The 13,169-nt window shown below is 42.7% G+C and overlaps 2 protein-coding genes across 2 annotated transcripts; both read right to left on the reverse strand.

Annotated features, from left to right (window-relative positions):
- Positions 1-5,381: 5,381 nt before the first annotated feature.
- LOC128751072 (beta-galactoside-binding lectin-like) lies at positions 5,382-6,490 on the reverse strand. The gene is made up of 4 exons (XM_053851853.1): positions 6,428-6,490; positions 5,916-5,998; positions 5,691-5,850; positions 5,382-5,588 (listed from the first exon to the last, which is right to left on the reverse strand). The coding sequence occupies exons 1-4, from the start codon at positions 6,431-6,433 to the stop codon at positions 5,439-5,441; spliced, it is 399 nt and encodes a 132-aa protein (XP_053707828.1). The 5' UTR covers positions 6,434-6,490; the 3' UTR covers positions 5,382-5,438.
- Positions 6,491-9,641: 3,151 nt separating this feature from the next.
- On the reverse strand, positions 9,642-10,702 carry LOC128751069 (beta-galactoside-binding lectin-like). The gene is made up of 4 exons (XM_053851846.1): positions 10,621-10,702; positions 10,394-10,473; positions 10,119-10,293; positions 9,642-10,038 (listed from the first exon to the last, which is right to left on the reverse strand). Exons 1-4 carry the CDS (start codon positions 10,624-10,626, stop codon positions 9,889-9,891), a joined length of 411 nt encoding a protein of 136 aa, XP_053707821.1. The 5' UTR covers positions 10,627-10,702; the 3' UTR covers positions 9,642-9,888.
- Between the last annotated feature and the right edge of the window lie 2,467 nt (positions 10,703-13,169).

Consider the following 13,169-nt stretch of genomic DNA (forward strand, 5'->3'; position numbering starts at 1 on the left):
CCCTGTGTGGACATGAATACATTTGAGCTGACATCAGGAGCACCTTCTTGACTTCACAATAGCTCGCGTCGGTCACTGAGCCCCAACTCATTCAGATCAATGACAGACCGTGTTTTCAATCTAGTCCCAGCTCCAGAACCAAACCTTCTGCATCTGTCATGACTTGAACCAATTAAAAAGCATTTCACATGTTTCAAAACGATCAGTCTTCTGTGAGAAAACTGCATATGTTGCTCATCCGCTCTCCTCATACCCCAGTGGAGGTCATGATGCCAGGGTTTTGTGGTCAGCTTCTACCCAGTTGATCAGGTTTGTCTCAAAGATGAACCCATCCTCGTCTAAGTGAACACAGTTGCCACTGCACACATGGGCACAGTGCGGTCCGGAGCCCCCCCTATAACTTTGAAACTTAAAAACTGACCGTGGAGAAATGGGTATTCGTTACTTCTTAAAATTCTCTGTTTCAGGGTGTAATTTTGTTGATTTACCTTCATGTCACAATTACATCAATGTCGACACAATCTAACTCGAGACTGACACCAGAGCATACAGAGACCAACTCTTAGACAAAGTCTCTGGGCGTCAGAGACCAAGTTGAGTGCCTTTGGAAATTGAACTGGAGCTACAGTGAAGCTGGCACTTCTTCAGGTGCACCAGTGAGAGCATCTTCTGTCTCCTCGTGCCACTTCCACCACTTATTTTATATACAAAAAGAACACAATTGTTCATAGCAGCGTTACTGAAAAAAATCAATGGGGTTATAACTAGACTCAAAACAATCATTGCAAAAGAAATAGAAATACAGGACTTACGGCCATGATGATGATGGTGATGAAGATGTGGAGAGATGCTGCGGAGCAGTGCCTCAGCTTTAATCTGAGCTCAATTTATAGAGCCAAGGACGGTCCTGCACTCAGAGTGACATCACCACACCCTATAGAGTCGTGACTTTATCTTCTGCAAACAGGATTAATGTTTAACAAGTAGCTGTGGAATGAGTGGTTACGTTTCTCGTTGATTCCAGACAAAATCATTCTTGTGGTTGTAGCATAAAATATACTCTTATTCTCTGTTATTTTTGCAACTACTCCGTCGAACAACTGTATATAGTGTTAGTCTTAATGATGTCATTACTTTTAACTGTTTATTGTTCTGATAATTATGAAACAATTTTATTTAAGCTAGGAGGCCATTTGGAAGTGTTGTTTCACATTTTTAGTGTGAGCCTCAGTCAAACCCATGCTGTGACTGTGAGTGACAGTTAACTGTTGTCAGTTAACTGACAAGTTAACACCTGGAAACTCCTGCTCCTCACTGCTCCTCAATGCTCCTCACTGCTCCTCACCGCTCCTGTTCCTCACTGCTCCTGCTCCTCACTGCTCCTGCTCCTCACTGCTCCTCACTGCTCCTCACTGCTCCTCACTGCTCCTGCTCCTCACTGCTCCTCACTGCTCCTCACTGCTCCTGCACCTCACTGCTCCTCACTGCTCCTGCACCTCACTGCTCCTGCTCCTCACTGCTCCTCACTGCTCCTGCTCCTCACTGCTCCTCACTGCTCCTGCTCCTCACTGCTCCTCACTGCTCCTGTTCCTGCTCCTCACTGCTCCTCACTGCTCCTGCTCCTCACTGCTCCTCACTGCTCCTCACTGCTCCTGTTCCTGCTCCTCACTGCTCCTGTGCCTCACTGCTATACTGATACCCTGATACTGATACTGATACACTGATACACTGATACACTGATATACTGATACTGCTATACTGATACTACTACTAATACTTATACTGATACTTCCATACTGCTATACTGATACTGCTGCCGCTACCTCTGTTGCCCCTGGTACTGATACTGCTACACTGATGCTGACTGCTAGTACTTTTACGACAACCTTATCTCTTTCCGCCACTGCTTTCATTTGCAAACATGTCTACAGTACCAGCACTTAGTACTAGTAGGACTACTTCCACCTGTTGCAGGAGTACCCAGTACTGCGACTGTGTCAGCTACTGCCCATCTCAGAGGGCTCCAGCATGCACTTTGATGAAGTGTATTTACTTTGTGCGTTTGGGTTTAAAAATAGAGAAGATGTCATTGCGACGTGGAGTCCCAGTCACGTCCTGGTTGTCTGGAGCTCCACGCTGCACCTCTGACTCAGTTTTAATTTCGCCATGACGCTTCCCCCCCGGAGGACGTGGCTGATAACTGCAGCGCTGTTGTTGGCTGTGCCTGAAATAGACTCTCTGTCGACTACTGAAGGCTGTAGTGTCTCACCAGACGATGGTTAGGGGATAGTGCCGACTCAGCAGGGCGCCGCTTCCCCCGCGGATTAATAAAAGATGGCTGCACTAGCTCAACTTTCTGCTGCGAGGAGAGGGAAGTTGTCCGGCGGCGACTTGAACTCTGTTTGATCTGGGCCTGAGCGTTATCGCCGGCACCCTGGTGGTCCGTGGTATGATAATTCTGTCTGAATTTTAGCCAGATGCTGTGTTATGTAAGAACCCAACACCAAGGTCGCGCTCGCTCCCACGCTGCAGCTCTAGTGCTGTTGCTTAGTGATGGAGGTGATGTGGAGAAATTAAAACCTGCACTTATCAATCGGATTCCACAGTCTGTTTACTTGACGATCAGCTGCCAGTGCATTTGGCGTGGACCCACGAGAGCGAGGAGATGAGACTCGCGCCAGTCACACCTGCCTTTGACATTGGTTTGGTATTGAAAGGATTTTTCAGAAAAGACATAACTGAGCACGTGAGCTGGTGTGTTGAAGACGGTGTTGGGCGTGAGGCGGGCTGCTGGCTCGCTGGGTGTCGAGGGAAACGCTGTAGGTTTGCTCCACCGCCATGTGGTTTCCAAGCCCTGACCTCGACGCCCCTGGAGCACCTGCATCCTTTGGCAGGAGCTGCTCCGGTTCTGAATGACTCGCGAGGCCGTTAAGGAAATGCCACGGCCATCTGCAGCGCTCCGAGTGTGAAATGAAGGTGGAGTGTGTGTCGCGTGGCTCCTCAAAGGCAGCAGATGATGTCAATTTTGGATAATACTTATGAATGAATTTATAAATCATTTATTACACTCATTTTTGTGACACAAAACTTGCCTTAATCGTGGCGTTGGACGCCTCACTGCTGATAAGCAATGGGAGAAGGCCTCCAGCAGCCCCACGTCTTTTCTTAGCTTGGTGAGTACAGAGGTGATGGACCGGGAAGTGGAAGTGAAATAAAAAAAATGGATTCTTTTCTCAAGAAATTCATATCATACATGTGTGTCACTGGATCATGAAAACAAGACGTGTTACTGATGCAGGCCTTCACTTCTCAGGAAAGATGACAGTCATGACTCACAGGGTATGCGAGGGTTACCCATGACACATACAAAATGTTCAACCAATGTGTTTAACACTGCGGCACAGCAGTAAGTCTGTGGTCTTGAAACGTGTGCAAATTAGTTATCTGCTGAAAATACTTCACTATCAAAGTCTAGCCTCTGTAGCTGAACAATGTTCCAAAATAAAAGGCATATTCCACAACATTACATGACCTAGCGACCCGTGTGATAACTGACATGCTTTACTGCAGCAGTGAGTCCTTGCTGAAGACACGGCGCCATGAGACGCCATGGAGTGACTGCTCTCATTCACCACAGCGGTCGACGACCGTGCTGAAGAATTTACTTTTTAACTTTTATTGACCGTCATCAAAATGTGCTGCCGAGGTTGTAAAAGCATGATAAAATATATGGTCTGTCTTTGTAATCTTTCTTGAGAGGCGAAGAGTAATATACCCGTTTGATCTCTGAATTTCTTGAGAAGAGAATCAATCAGGTCATATCAGCCCTCCCAGTCAATCTTATCACTCCTAGATAAGAAAAGACAACAGCCTTTCTCGACTCGCTCTAAACATCTCCCCCGCGAAGTGTCTGCTGCGCTTCTTCAGCACATCATTTTGTGTCATTAAATTGAGTGCTGGAAATCATTTTCAGCTAAGTCATCATTTTCCTGACTGGCTTCATCTCATGATATATTTTCCCTTTAAGTGTATATCCTTTTGTGAGTCAACGTGAAAGATAAACGTATCACCATGCTTTCAACATGTACAAAAAATGAACGCAGACAAGTAGCTAAAATTCAATGTACATTGTGAATTTATTTTTATTTTTAATTTTTCATGGTTTACGTTCCATAATATATATGGTACTCTCGGCTGTGTCAAAACGAAACATTGTTTTGTGTGTGAAGCCACACACAACTGCTTGATCAATATGTCTTCTTGAAAGCGCATTCTTATTTCTGAAACATAAGTTGCAATAAAATTGTATAATAGTCGGAAGATTATGAAAAGTGCATCACTCATTTATTTTGTTGCATATTCTTTTAAAAACCAAATGTTTGTAAGTCCGTCTTACACAATCATGAAAATGAGTTCAGGAAAACATCATACAATCTGTGGTCACTCTTTGAAGTGAAGCCCTGCCTCAGTATCACCTCATGAGCAAGTGAAATACCTGTTTGATTTGTGCTGCAATGCATCCACCAAAAGGAAAATCAATACGTTTTATTCCACACTGACTTCCCGGTCCATCACCTGGCTAGTAACCTGGATCAGAGAAGACGTGGGTCTGCCCAGATGTGACCACTTTTTTTTCTTTCAGGGAAATTTCACTTTAATATTGTGCAAGAATGATCATGGATAGTGATTCTAATTGTTATTTCTTGTATATTTTGAAAAAAAACAAGCTCTTTTCATCTTTAATGGTTGTGTTGTGCAGTTACATTTTCATTGCATGCGACCCATGTCAGAGGTTTGAGACCGTTTTCCAATCTGATTTTTCCCCAACAATCTGAACCACAGTTCCAGTGTGAATGTGACTGCCCCCAGGTGGTGAAGGATTGAAATTGCCCTCTCTCTGTCTCCTGTCTTTTTCCTTCTCTATTCTCCAGAGTGGCTTTCCAGGTGCTTCAGTTTTACCTAATTGTGTCACACCTATTTATTGCTGGCTGAATTTGTGCTGCGTGTTTCTGTCGGAGGAGAAAACTATTTTTGTGGTTTAATTTGCCATGCTTGCAATGCTTTTAATGTGCAGTGACTCTGGGGATCTCTTCTCTAGAGAGGGGAGGTGAAATTCTTGCAGTTGTTTGTTTAAAAAACTGAACCAATACATTCATTTTCTTCTCCTTTTTTCGGATGCTGTGTGATACAAAAAACAAACTGCTGCTACTCTGAAGACAAATCGGTATGTTGAAGTGGACAAGCATCTTCTATGTTCATGTAATTTAATGCAGAGTGATATACAATTGAAAATCAAACTCTCAGCTCAGAATAAGTCAAACAGAACCATTAGTCTTTTCGTAAGGAGCTTTAATGCATTCCGTCACATGATATTTGTAGTTCTGTGTTGAATGTAAAAGCTCAGGTCAGCTGTGAAGTCACAGTGGCTGTGGTCAGGTTCATTGCTTCACCATCAGGCTCTCAATGCAAACTTTTCCATCAGAAAAGAACTCGGTGTACTCGGTTCCCCCCAGGCGATTGGGGAAATGGACAGTTCGGTCATCTGGCAGGGTAATGACAAACTCTCCAAAAGTGAAAGCGATGGTGATCTACAAGAGAATGACCAGAATGAATCTTCACATCACTGCAGAAAAACGTCATCCTGCATTTACTTCAACAGAATGAGCGACTCTCTAAAGCAGTTTACTCACAGTGAACTCCACCCCCTGCTTGAAAGGAAACCCTTTTCCAAAGACCTCCTGGCCCCACACCCCACCCTCGTAAGAGTTATACACCACGGTGTTGGTGCTGAAACGGATGTTAATGCGGAGAGCAATGTCTTTGTCATTGGGGCCGAAGTTCATTGAAATCCTGAAACACAAATCTGTGTCAGAGCTCCATCTGGTCAAGACTCAGCTGTTTAACTGAGCACTAACTCATCGGCAGCATCAGCGTCAGGAATTCCCGTCACAGTGATGGTCTGTCCGACCTTGAAGGGCATGTTGTTGGTCCTCAGTTCCTGCATTTGAGCTGACATCAGGAGCACCTTCTTGACTTCACAATAGCTCGCGTCGGTCACTGAGCCCCAATTCATGACTCATTCAGATCAATGACAGACCGTGTTTTCAATCTAGTCCCAGCTCCAGAACCAACCTTCTGCGTCATGGGTCACGATGTGACAATCTAACTCGAGACTGACACCAGAGCATTCAGAGACCAACTCTAAGACTAAGTCTCTGGTGGTCAGAGACCTAGTTGAGTGCCTTTGGAAATGAGAGCATCTTCTGTCTCCTCGTGACACTTCTGCGACTTCTTTTAGGAACAAAAACAACACAAGTGTTGAAGGTATTTCAGGTCTGTTCATAGCAGTGTTACTGGAATAAATCAATGGGGTTATTACTGGGCTCTAAACAGATCATTGCACCACAAATAGAAACACAGGACTTACAGGCATGATGATGATGATGATGACGATAGTGATGAAGATGTGGAGAGATGCTGCGGAGCAGTGTGGAAGATCTTCCAGTGCCCCAGCTTTAATCCAAGCTCAATTTATAGAGCCAGGGAGGGAGCTGCACTCAGTGACATCACCTCATCCTATAGAGTCACTTCCCTCATCATCTTCCGCCTCAAAACGAATGTTGAACAAGTTGCTGTGGAAACTAGTGAAGAGTCATGACTGGTTAATTGGTTGTTGTTTCCAGCCTTCCAGACGTGATTGATGCTTAAAACATACTTTTATTCTTCTGTGTTTATATAACTACTTGGCTGATCTATATAGTTTTTACCTCCTGAGTTTTGGTTTTGATACTGTTTGTTGTTTTAATGTATTTCTTGTGTACAACACGTCGTTCTGTTGAGTTCATCTACAGCTAACACCTCCATTGGAAGACTGAAGTTCAGGAGAGAAAGTTCGAACTGGAAACTGTCCAAAGTTTTGATTGGTCATCTCTGTTTAGGTATTTGTGTCATTTTTGCCTTTTTTTTATATGTACACGGTAAACGTCACTGTCAAAAACCTTTTGTGTCACTTTACTTGCAAGGAGAAAGGTTTCATTTATCTCTGGCGTTTGACTTCAGGTTTCCTGGATATGCTTTCTTTGACTGGCACGATGGTCAGACTTAGGTGTTTCTTTAGCAACACTGCATCTGCAGGTCCTGTCGAGCATAACAATCCCGCTTGTTTTAAAGTCGCCTCTTCTGTTGCCTCTTTTCTGTCAAACAAAATGGATTCAAGGCACTTTCATTTTGCCATTTCAAATGCACTTCCAGGAGTGCAGTTATTACCCAATCAGTAGAATGCTACTGTAGGTGGCACTGTGCTGCTCTCCGTCAGGTCCAGACCAGGATGTGCGCAGATCCTTCCACTGAATTCTCTGGTTTTCCTTGTGAAACATGCATGAAGTGAGTCATGTCGAACTACTGCAATTGTCAGCGATTTCGACACTTGGTGTTTGTCAAGGACCAATGCGACTTTCTATGTGGGCGAAGTGACCTCAGTTTAGCCTCATACTTTTCCAGTTCCACAGTAGTTCATGCATGAGTTCCGTTTGGAGAATTTCATAATAAATCACTTGGTGTAGATCTTATTCACGTTTGGCAGTTATTCCATCATGGGCTGCAGCTCCCTGCTGTATGACACCCGACACCAAGGCGATGCACCTGGGCCTTCCAGTGTGGCTGACTGTGGTTCTAATTGTACCTTTGACGTCAGAAACAGTTGAGATTTTATTCGATCCACCCTCTGATCAGCTGATGGTATGACCTGCTCCATCTCCGCTGAGAGAGAAACACAAAGAGACACAAACTTTAAGATCATGCGTTGTTAGACAGAGGATTTTACTTGAACGATCCATGCATCCGAGTTGGATCGCCCACTCTACCATATGGGCCTATATCTGCAAGAAAGCTTTCTGTTGCTTGCACTGTGTCACTCTTACCTTTCAGAAAATACAAAAACACTTGAATGATATTACATATCTGAATCTGTTTCTTGACTCTGGATCTATTGGCAGGTCTTTGTGAACTAACTCTATTCAGCTCTCACATCAAGGCACCAGTTTCTGGTTTGTCTCTCTGAATCCAGATTTCACGTTGGCGGAGAAGCATGTTGATTTTTCGCCTCTGAGTTCGTCTGCAGTTTGAGTCACGGTGAGACGCATTCCTGCACCAACTGCACCACTGAACCATCCGGGCTTTATAGCCCATTAATCTGCCTCTACCTGCCTCAGATATTTCACTTTGCTGCACACGAGCCTTCATTACGCCATCCTTGGCAGCGCTCGGCTTCATCTTCTCTGTATCTTCGTAAGTGCGCAACTTTGTGCATCACTTTGCGTGGCATTCCCTTTCCCAGCATTATGGTCCCTCAATATACGTCCGTCATCTGCGGCTCCTCATATGACGACTGACCAAGTTTTGTCGTTCAAAAACTGTTCATTTTCTCTTTGTCCTCCTCAGCTTCAACGTCCTGAGGCAGATGTTAGCTTGGCCTGCTACAACACAAGGATAATTACTGCTGAATAACCCCTGGGGCCATAACCTGTTGGCAGAGATAACCTTCACAGCCGCCCTGGCTTGAACATTCAGCCCGTTGCTCACTGAAGAAGAGATGTTTTGTGAAGGAATAAGCACGCTTTCTCCACTGGCTTCACACTCACTCACCACTTTATTGATTCATGAGCCAGTGGTCATTATTCAGAGCAACATATGAGAGCAACAATATAATTCATATAACAAACGGCATTCAATAATTTTACCACACTAATCTTGACATGATGGCGTGACAGGTCTGGTTCATGTATCATGCAATGTGTTGCAATGCAACCAGCCAATTTCTTGAGAACAGAATCTGCTTTTTCCACTTTAACTTCCCCAGCGTTGCGATGTGTTCATCATGAACTATAGTTCAAAGTTCAGGTCCCAAATGTAAAAATATACCAGTTTGTTTATTTCAATATGTTGCTGCGTGTTGCTACGATCATTGCACGAGCACAGACAGCAAATATTCTCGGTTTGATTTCATCTTCCTCTCATATTCTGAATCCTCGTCCAACCAGGATTCACATCAGCATTTAGGGAACAGGGTTTCCCCATTGTGGCTGTCCGTTCAGTCCACACTAGTAGCAGCTGCAGCTTCACCTCACCACATTCTCAACAACAAATTGCCCTCTGTCTGTCTCTCCTGTCAAACCTGTCGTGGTGTTCCATGTCCTCCCATTTTGCCTTCTAATTTCACTCACACCAAAGCTTCCCTGTCTTTTTTCATTTCAAATGGTTTTGACAGATGCCACATATTACTTAATAATTTTTGTATTCAAAAAAGTTTTTTTTTCATTGTAAAATATATAGTTATTTACTGTGCTGTTCAAAACTGTTTAAAGTTTTTCTTCAACATTCAGTTCTCGGCTTTCGACTATTCCAAACAAATCTGGTTATGCAAAGTTAAATGTTAAAATTGACATTCTAAAGCTGCACTGCATATATCAGTCATTATCATAGTCATAATTATGTCTATCCTCATACTCTATTTCAATAAATGTGTTTTTTTTTGGGGTGTGATGAGTTATGCATTGACAAATAGTGACTAGAATATAACACTCATTTGTTTCACAACTAAAACGCTGCTGTATTAGCATGGCAGTTCAGACATGAACAAACGGTTTTTGAAATGATGTTTTTATTTTTTCCGATTGCTGTGAATACGAAATCGTTCCACACAGAGAGTCTGCACACACACAGGTCTGTTGAAGTGCACTCACATATTTTATGTTGGTTTGATCGTACACTCATTGATACTCAATTGAAAGATACACAGAACCACAACTGTTTATTTAAGGAGCTTTACTACATTCAGCCACATGTTGTTGTAAAGTAGTGTTGAAGCTCAGCTGCGGAGAAACTTGAGTTTTATTCTTTAATCTCCACACTTGTGAAGCTTGCTTCTCCTTCAAAGATCAAGACTGGGTACTTGTATTTACCAATGTAATTGGGGTAATGGATGTTGGATTTATCTGGTAAGGTCACCACAAACTCTTGAGGGCTGAAGGCAACAGTGATCTACAAGATAGTGAACAGGATGAGTCTTCACTTCTATCTTGCTGCTTTAAAAGAGTGAATCTCCACAACAGTTAACTCACAGTGAACTCCTTCCCCTGCTGGAAAGGAAACGTTTTCCCGGTGACCCTGTTGTCCCCCCACTTGCCGCCCTGGTATGAGTTGCACACCACTGTCTTCACCTCATTGTTGCGGTTGAAGCGGGGGTTGATGTGCAGGGCGACATCATTCTCATCGGGGCAGATGTTCAACTGAAAGCTGAAACACAAGTCGTTGCGAAAACCACAGTTCTCTTGGCAAGACAGCTAGCTGTGGTGAAAACAAGATAGTATCATTGGTCTGAGCTGGAATCACTCACTTGGTGGAACTGGCGTCTGCTACTCCCTTCACTATCAACGTCTGTCCGAAGATGAAAGGTACGTTGGTGATAGTCAGAGGCTGTGCATGTAAAGCAATATTAAATTCAAGTGAATCCCTGATCCAGAACCAAACCTGATCACCATAGATGCAAGGACAGGAAATAAAGGAACACAGATGTTTTTGAGCGTCAGATCCATGGACATGAGGGAGAAGTACGGGACTCACCAGCATGATGAGGAGATGATGTGGGGAGATGCTGCAGAGGTGAGTTGAAAGTCTTCCAGTGCCTCACCTTTTTCCAGAGCTTCATTTATAGAGCCAGGAGGGTCCTGCACTCAGAGTGACAGCACCAACACCCAATGGTCGCTCCTCCCATCGTCTTCTGCGAACAGCACCAATGTTTACCAAGGAGCTGTGGTAACTAGTGAAAGGCAGTGAGTGACTAGTGTAATGTTGCTGCCAGACTGCCAGATGTGGTGGTTGCATAAAACATACTTTTATTCTTTGGTGTTTATGCAATTACTCAGCTGGAGTTTTACCCCCTCAGTTTCATTTTATCATTGTTTCTTTAGTGTTTAGATAGATAGACTTTAGTGATCTCACAAAGGAGAAAGTCACCGGAGCTCTTAGGTTGTTAGTGCTAGCATTTATTGCTTGAAATTGTTTAGTTGTGTGCAGCAATTCCTCTAGTCCTAGTCCAATTGGAGTGCAAGAAATTATTTATTCGTTTAATTTGTGATTCACTTACCTTTGCATGATGATATGCTTTAGCTTAATTAAGATTTTGTGAGTGCTGATGTGAATCTACCTTCTCTTCCATCACTTGTTAAAAAGGATAAATGTGGGTAAATATTTTTTTTTATTCACATTATATTTAGATTTATTCATTTTTGTGCTTTAGATCTTTGCACAATACACCAGTGAACCTCCGTATCCAGCCGCTGAATTAAACTCCTTATTGACCGTCACGTTGCTGCAGACATGACCTGACATGCACATTTTAAATTACCGTGACTCTTATCTATTGTGGACAATTTTATCACTGTCTAAAAGAAGAGGAACTTTGCCAGTACTGTCGTATCTCTGGCCCTTCATCTCTGCTTCCCCCCGTGATTTATTGACTGTTTATTACATTAGAAAATGAGTTGGAAAATGGTTTTAGCAGGCTAGTTTGAGTGTTGTTTCACTTCTTTTCTGCTAATACAATCACAGAAATGACTACAGCCACTGAACATGCTCATTGGCTGTTGAGGGTGCGAGAACGTTGGTACCTTGTTGGTAGACCAGAGAGTCCATCAAACCAAAACCTTGTGAAATGACATGAAACCATGTGATCATCGCAAAGATGTTTATTTGTCATGGAAAAGTTAGCAGCAGAACCAGGTGCAAGTCATATTCATCAAATTTACTTGAAAAAAAAAAACTTGAAAAAATTGAATACAATTCTAAATAAAATAAATATAACGAAACCATGTCTAAATATCATATCAATATATTTTATTTCAACTCTAAAGAAGATTCACACTACTGCCACCATACGTGGCTAATGTATTAAAACTGAGCGTGTAAAAGTGTAGAACAAAAAAACTTTTAGCGGCCATTAGGAGCCGCTCACAACCCAATGATGGGCGCCGGCCCCATGGTTAAGAATCGCTGTTCTAACTTCCTGTATGCCACACCTACTTATTGCAGCCCGAATTTGTGCCACGCCTCCTATTCTGCGTTTCATATTTGTAGCTCTCTTCAAAGACAGATGCGCACCATTTTAGACTGAAATGAAATCATATTCAATATCCACCTAAATAAATAATGTATTGATTATAAACCTATGGATGTAGAAATTATTCTGCGTCACACAATCACACTGTCGCACTGTCAGTGATTTGACAAAGCAATGGTGACATCTGCTGGCCCAATTATTCTGACACGCATTAGTGAAATATAGAGGCCATGCCAGTTCAAACCTGAGCAAATATTTCAGACTAATTCTAAATGGATGTTTAACCTTATAGACAGTATGGAAAACATTGAAACTGTCAATCTGTCTGTCGCTGTTAGATTGAGCTTGTTCAGCTCAGAAAAGTCAAACGGAAACACCAGTCTTTTCGTAAGGAGCTTTAATGCATTAAGTCACATGACATTTGTAGTTCTGTGTGGAATGTAAAAGCTCAGGTCAGCTGTGAAGTCACAGTGGCTGTGGTCAGGTTCATTGCTTCACCATCAGGCTCTTAATGCGAACTTTTTTGTCAGAAAAGAAATAATTGTACCCAGTTCCCCCCAGGCGATTGGGGAGACGGACACTTTGGTCATCTGGCAGGGTAATGACAAACTTCAGTGTGCTCAGCCCTCTAGAGGCTTTGCATTGAAAAATTGTAGTTGCATTTTCTTTTTCCCATGGAAGATGTTATACTGCTGTCAAAAATCATTAGTCATGTTTAACAAAATTCCTTTGATTCATGATGATCAGATATTCAAACAAAAGTATTATCACTGATAAAATAGATAGAAAAATAATCATTTACTGAAAATGCGTTTTCTCGAACTGAGGTTGCTTGATAATTGAACAATGAAACATAATATTTTAGCTTCCTCTTACACAATAAGGGAGCCACTGACTTGCGAAATGGCTGTTGAGGTCAAAAAAACATTGCCAAATATATAGTCCTTTGTATTCTTTCTTGAGAAGCGATGAATTACATCAGCAAGATGTTTATCTCTGGTTGTTCACCTTTCAATCATTTAAACCGTTTTCACAGCACAAATAACTGTTGTGT

This window comes from Synchiropus splendidus, chromosome 19 (genome assembly GCF_027744825.2).
Source record: "Synchiropus splendidus isolate RoL2022-P1 chromosome 19, RoL_Sspl_1.0, whole genome shotgun sequence".
Taxonomy (NCBI): Eukaryota; Metazoa; Chordata; class Actinopteri; order Syngnathiformes; family Callionymidae; genus Synchiropus; species Synchiropus splendidus.

Coding starts and splice junctions, on each gene's coding strand:
- LOC128751072 (XM_053851853.1), bottom strand. Junction 5,851..5,915: donor GACGCTGATGCTGCCGATGA/GTTAGTGCTCAG, acceptor TTTGTGTTTCAG/GATTTCAATGAACTTCGGCC. Junction 5,589..5,690: donor AGCAGGGGGTGGAGTTCACT/GTGAGTAAACTG, acceptor ATTCTCTTGTAG/ATCACCATCGCTTTCACTTT.
- LOC128751069 (XM_053851846.1), bottom strand. Junction 10,294..10,393: donor GCAGACGCCAGTTCCACCAA/GTGAGTGATTCC, acceptor CTTGTGTTTCAG/CTTTCAGTTGAACATCTGCC. Junction 10,039..10,118: donor AGCAGGGGAAGGAGTTCACT/GTGAGTTAACTG, acceptor ACTATCTTGTAG/ATCACTGTTGCCTTCAGCCC.